This window comes from Limulus polyphemus, unplaced genomic scaffold (genome assembly GCF_000517525.1).
Source record: "Limulus polyphemus unplaced genomic scaffold, Limulus_polyphemus-2.1.2 Scaffold1037, whole genome shotgun sequence".
NCBI classification, from domain to species: domain Eukaryota; kingdom Metazoa; phylum Arthropoda; class Merostomata; order Xiphosura; family Limulidae; genus Limulus; species Limulus polyphemus.
Window position 1 is genome coordinate 192408 of NW_013666647.1, and position 6548 is coordinate 198955.

The 6548-nt window shown below is 33.9% G+C and overlaps 1 protein-coding gene across 1 annotated transcript in view; it reads left to right on the forward strand.

Annotated features, from left to right (window-relative positions):
• Positions 1 to 6548, forward strand: part of LOC106461814 (cytoskeleton-associated protein 2-like) — a 43771-nt gene that overhangs the window by 19661 nt on the left and 17562 nt on the right. The window contains exon 5 of the mRNA XM_022388892.1: positions 1035 to 1922. Within this exon, the coding sequence (XP_022244600.1) occupies positions 1035 to 1922 (888 nt within the window). The remainder of the gene's footprint in view (positions 1 to 1034; positions 1923 to 6548) is intronic.

Below are 6548 nucleotides of genomic sequence, written 5' to 3' on the forward strand. Positions count from 1 at the left end.
AAAAAATTAATTTTTTAGACAATTAAGGATTTATATATATGTAACCTAGCTAGCTGTAGTAATCTAGAAAGTTTTAATTCTACAAAAACTATTAAAACAAGAAACTTAAAACTGAGTACTTAAAATTTTAAGAAATTTATCCCTGCATTGGCCGAGACTAACATAATTTTAGCAATTTTTCAAAAGTGGGGATACATTTTTTGACTGTTGATTTTCTTTAGCAGTTCTTAACTGTTGGTTGGCAAACAAAGTGAGAAAATTATTTTGACAAAAGCCATGTAAAATGTAACATAGTTCTAACATAGAGAGCTTGTGAGAAGAGAGAAGATGATAATTTTTTTAACCTGTATAGAATGGCAAGAATCAATTTTTAAACAGTGATTTGTATGTGTTGGTTTCTATATATATTTATGAGTAGTTTATACCTGACTTTTATATGATGAAAGGGAAATTGATTATGATTTTTCCACATCAGTTGTGAATTGTATAGATGGATGCTTGTTGTTCAGATGATTACAGAACACTTTCGTAGGATTTGAACTATGGTTCCAAATTGTAGTGATGTTGATATATCATAACTGTAAAGAAGGTATCAGAAGAGATGTAACAGTAGCTCATTCTTCAAATCTTTTGATGATCTAAGTTAACAAACTATATTAGTTTAGAATGTAGAGTATTTAATCAGATGGTACTGTTATAGGGGCTGCTCTGGGCTTTCTCAAAATCACATTTTGTGATTCTTTTACTTTTGATTGTGACAAAGTTTAGTGTTTGTTGATTATTTTTTGTGGGAATATTTATGCCAGTAAAATTTAAACATTGATATTTTATTCACATTATAGCTACAACAAAGAGTTGTCTTAGATAGGTATAAGCTCTGAAGAATTTTTGTTTCAAAATGTATATATTAATCTTGTTTTCAATCTATAATGTGGTTACTTGCATAATTGGAAAATTATTTTGATTGTTCTGCAAAACAGTATTTTAAGAGTTAAAAACTGGAAATGTTTTCTATTTCTCTTTGTATCCTCCAGACAAAGCACAATTCCAGCTTCAACAAAACCTCAGAAAGTTCCAAATTTCCAGAAATGTGCTGCAGTTGCACCTAGAGGCCTTTCAAAACATACAAGAAATCAGAACAACCCAGTAACAGTTAGAAAATCAAATTCTTTGAAATCATCTAAAATGCTTGTAGCTCCAGCAAAAAATAAAGTCTTAGAGAAAGCAAAACAAAAAACATCTCTGCTAGAAAAGCAGAGCCAAGGGCTTTCTCAAAAGAAGAAATCGGTATCTCAAATTAGGAATTTGGCAATTACCCAGGAACCAATATCCACAACTCAAGACTTCAGGAAAGACAAAGAAATATCAACTGTAACATCTAACCTTGATATTACGGATAAGAATTGTAATGAAAACATCCAGTCCATAGAGGATGTTCAACTGGATACGCCTAAACGTCGATCATTAACTTTCATCAAAGACAGACCTACACCTGGCATCAGAAGGGTCACACTCTCTGGTTCTGAAGGAAATGAAAATAATTCTGAAACTAGCTCAAAGAAATCAAATAAATTTTGTAATAATAGTAATATAACAAAATTTGAACATCAAAACAATAGAAAGGGTAATCACCTTATTCGTCACAGTATCAGCTACTTGTACCGGAAAGGACAACTTGGTCAGGTAATTAAGGATAAACGTAAAACAATTTCTTCACTCCCAATTAAAGAAGAGCTGAGAATAATGAATAAAAGAACAGAAAATGAATGTAATTTAGCAGAAGGAAATAAGAAGCAGAAAGCAACAACTCCAAAAAGTAGAAGATCTAGACAAAAAAGTGTATCTTTTTATTTACAAGATGATAAACCAGACATGTCTTCCCATAAACTTCCAAAAACTTCAGTGAGGGATTTAACATTAAGGTAAAAAAAATTACAAGCATTTAGATTTGTGTACATTAGATATGTTCTGTTTGTTAATATTTTATTTTGTGAATTATATACCATAGAGACTAACTAAAGAAACTTGGAGTTTGGAAGTTGATAACATCAGTACAAAGATTTTCCTGTTTCCTGTATAAATTTATGCTGCAGATACTTTTTTAATATAAGAATAATTAAGTTGTTATCAGGATTATATTATTCACAGTTGCAATAACTGTGAACATATAATTATGTAAAAAATCATCAACGAACTTTGTGCATTTGACATGAAGAAGGGAACAACTGTTATTTTGTACATGATTAGTTAGTAAAAACTAAATGAATAAACCTTATTATTGAATTTGCCATATAAATTTCATATATTATTTGAATAGATGTTTTAAATCTAATATCCAGTTAAATTTATGCTAAATAGTTGTTCACTTTTAATGTTTAAAGGTATTTGTGGATCAAACCTAGGAATTTTGTGATCAACTCATTTTTCAGAAAATGTGGCTTAATGATAAAACAAAACACAAACATAATAATAGGAACCATTTATTAGATGTTTTGGAATCATCTAATAATTCCATCATCAATAATCTAGAGTTACAAACAAACAATATTTGTAATTACAACGGAAATATATAAATAAGAAATAAACAAATCAAATTTGAAAATATAACACAAAAAAATTAAAACTGAGGCACAAGTGACATAGTTAAAATAGGTTTGAGTCCAGTGAAGACTGTGTGTTATTTAGGGATGGGAGAAGAGTTTTTATGTATAATATTTCTTTAATAAGAAGTTCAGTATCACTTTTGGCTAATGAAAGAGTTTGAGAGAGAAATTGAATGTCCTGTTTCTGTATTGTGTTGATAGATAGCAGAGTTGGGAGGGTTTGTAACTTTTCTTCCAGTTTTTATAGATATGCCCATGTGTTCACATGCTTGTGCTTTAAGGTGACGTTTCACCAATATAAGAAGCCTTACAGTCTCCGCACGTGTACGAGTAGATGAGATGTGAATAATGGGCAGTTGGCAAACAGTCTTTGTAGCAGAAAATTTTTTTAATCTAAAGTTGGGTTTCATAATGACTTTCAGGTCAATTTGGGGATAGTAAGTGTTACATAACTTTTTCAACTGTTTCATGATAAGGGAGTTCTGTCTACAGTGGGTATCTTAGGTGGTTTGACAAACAAATTAGTTAGGAATGCAGAAGTTATTTTCTCCAAGAAATGCATAAAGTAGCTGTTTTGAAAGAGAATGTTTTGTATGGAAGTAGTTTTTTTGTGAAGGGTTGAATAGGATGAGGTAAGTTTGTAGGCTCTATTTAGTAGATAGAGAATAAGACTGCGTTTGAAAGAGAAGGGTGTAAACTGTCAAACTGAGTGAAATGGCCAGTAAATGTGTTTTTATGATAGACAGAAGTTGAAAAGTTTATTTCTTATATATATCTTTCCGTTGTAATTACAAATATTGTTTGTTTGTTTTGTAACCCTAGATTACTGATGATGGAATTATGACAATTCCCAAAAGTCTAATAAATGCTTCCTGTTATCACATTCAAATTTTGTGATGTTTTAAACTTATCATGCCCATAAGTTTAACAATATTTGTTTTATTATTTTTGGAGAACATATTATATGTTCTGACAGAACATTGGTCTGTCTTCTTCAGATATTAAGATGTGATATGTATATATGCCATGTGATAATTATTAAGCAAATTTAGTAGATTTCAATGAATTCTCTTTTTATAAATCATACAGTAAGGACAAAATGTTTTTAGGACTTGAAAGGAAATGTAACCTTAAAACCTTTCTAGTGTGTTCTTTCAAATTTTCCCTTTTTTTAGTTCTTACACTTTTAAGGATGTTGAAATTCTGTATTCTATGGGTTTGTTTTAGTTATGTATATCATTATTGAGATATATGAGTGCTTATTTCTTGTAATAGCTTAAACTATCAAGTTTATCCTTTTTTAGAACCCCCCAGATATGATGGTTGAGCTGAAATGCCACCTCAGTGGGTTTCCCATTGATAAGTTTAGAGGTGGCCTCCCATTCAATTGTTCAGAAACATAGGTTGTGTCATATTTCTAAGTACTTGTGAAATTCTGATTCTTTGTTCTACTAAAAATTACATACTTACTGTGTTGACTATCTCTTTTCAGCTGAGTTTTTTGGTTCTGGCATTATATCCATGTGAAATTGCCTTCACATTTATTTTATTAAACTTTTAGAATGTTATCTATATATTTTGTTAACATTTTCATGTAATATTTTCCATTCTTATTAATTTTTACCAAAATTGTGTTATTAAATAATCTATTTGACACGTAAGGAATAAATGATCTGTGGTTTTCATAGGATTAAAGAGGGGCATGCAGTGTAGTTGCACAGTTTAATAGGGATAATAGAATTTGTCCATAGGTAATTCATGCTTCATACTGCAGTAAGGTATGAAATTTGTAGACAGTTGGACATTTGCCAGAACAATATTTAACCACAATTTTAAAGAAAAAAAATACATATGATGGTGGTGGTAGAGGTAGCAAACTGGTCTGGACAGGGATCAGTATTGGTTTCAGGTTTGGACCATGTTGGGGTACTAGGATGAAATTCATCCGATTCTCCTTCATATCACTTAATTTTGTAACCCAATATTTGTTGTCTTTGTTGAGTTAGCTTATTATTTGGACACATAATCACAAACAAGACCATAGGTTTTACCACTAGCACATGGACCCCCAAAGTCTTTCTCTAATTGGTGACTAAACTGACCTTTAGATGTTAGAGTATGGTACTGTTGAAGGTGATCATATACCCTATTAACAAGTGTTTTCTAATTGTTTACTAAACTATAAGTCTGTAGTACCAAATCAGTATTTGTGGATTTGGACATCAATAACAGATATTTGCATATCAGGCCACCTGACACTTGTTTTGTGGAGTGATCCCTTGATCCACAGGTCTTTCAGTAGGTGTGATCTTGTGGAACACCTCATATCAATGCTTTCACCCACTAGAACACCAAACTTCCTTCCATTAGGTTTCCCACTTCACACCCACTAGTTTTGGGAGTGGACACATTCAGTGAAGATCGGAGGGGTCATCACATCTATGCTTACCCTTCTATTCAGCTTCTCTCCAGAGTTCTATCCCAAACCGCTCCTTGTCTAGTCCTACTTGTGGCTCTGTATTGGCCGGTGCAACCATGGTTCCCTCTGCTCTGGACCTTTACTTGTACAACCTCCCCTACTTTACCCCTGTCGTGGTCTTTACTCCATCAACGTCAGTCGGGTGTTATTCATCCAAACATCACCACACTTTGTCTTCACACGTGGCTTTTGTTAGGTCCATTATCTCAAGTGAGGGGCTGACTCCACGTGTTGCATCTTTCCTTTCCTGATCTATTTACCAAATGTGATAGTCTTTTTTCTGCCTTTGGGCTTTTCGATGTGGCTTTCATTCTTCCTGTTTTTCTGTTCCTCATCTTTCCCAGTTCTTCACCTGGTTGTTTGACAAAGGCTTGCCTGCTTTGACCATGTCTAGTTATCAGGCAACCTTGTTAAGCATCTTCTGTTTCTCTAAGCTTTGTAAGGTTTTGTCTTCCCCTGTCATCTCCCTCCTTTTTAGCTCCTTTCAAGTCATACGTTCTCTGCATTTCTTTGATTTGCCTGATTGGGATCTCAATGTGGCCCTTTATGCCCTTTGAACCTTTCTCTGCATGTTCCATGTACCATTTCTCCCTCCATACCTATTTCCTCTCCTCCTTGCTTGTGAATGTCATCTATCAGATATTTATGCTGTTTGTTTCCGACATCCTCTACCATTCCTCTTGTGTCATCCTAAGACCTATTTCGTCTGTGAAGGTCGGTTTGGCTTTTACACCCATTTCCTTACCTTCCATCTCCTACCTGTACTTCCAATCTGATCCTGATTGGTGTCTTTGTCTGGTATGCTCCTTACAGTGTTATGTGGCATGTACTGCCTCCTTTTGGTCTTCACATTCCTGACTTCTTATTCTCTGAAACCCTTCTGTTTCCCATGATCTATTCCATTATGCTAACTGGTTGGGGGTTATCAACTAATCAGGTTGGCATATTCAGATTTATCCATGGAAGGTCACTGTCTCCACAGTGTTTCTTCAAATTCGTCATATCACCATGTCTTTGGCTGCTCACTTTTGCTGTCCTTTGAAGGAGATTGCTCAGGCTGGATTGTGGACTACTCCCAATACCTTTGTCGCTCATTAACTGCACAATCTGTCTGTATCTTCCTCAGATGGACATCGTCTCCCTCCTGTGGTGATCCTACACACATCCATTCGCTTTTGACTGGGGTAAGTGTTATCACTACCTTTCCGGTCAGGTATACTTTGTCTCAAACCCTCACTATTTACTGATTATACTAAATCTCACTGTGGAGATGGAGTGTTCCACAAGATCACTGGTGGCATACCCAGTGGTGTATGTGTGTATATACAGGCTCTCCAGCGTTCCTAGTTTTTCCTAGTTTTTTGAATTGGTTCCTAGTTTTTCCGAGTTTTTACAAAAAGCTCCTAGTATTCCTAGTTTTTTTTTAAATTGAAGAAGTATTTTTCTCATGATCACATGTTGCAATG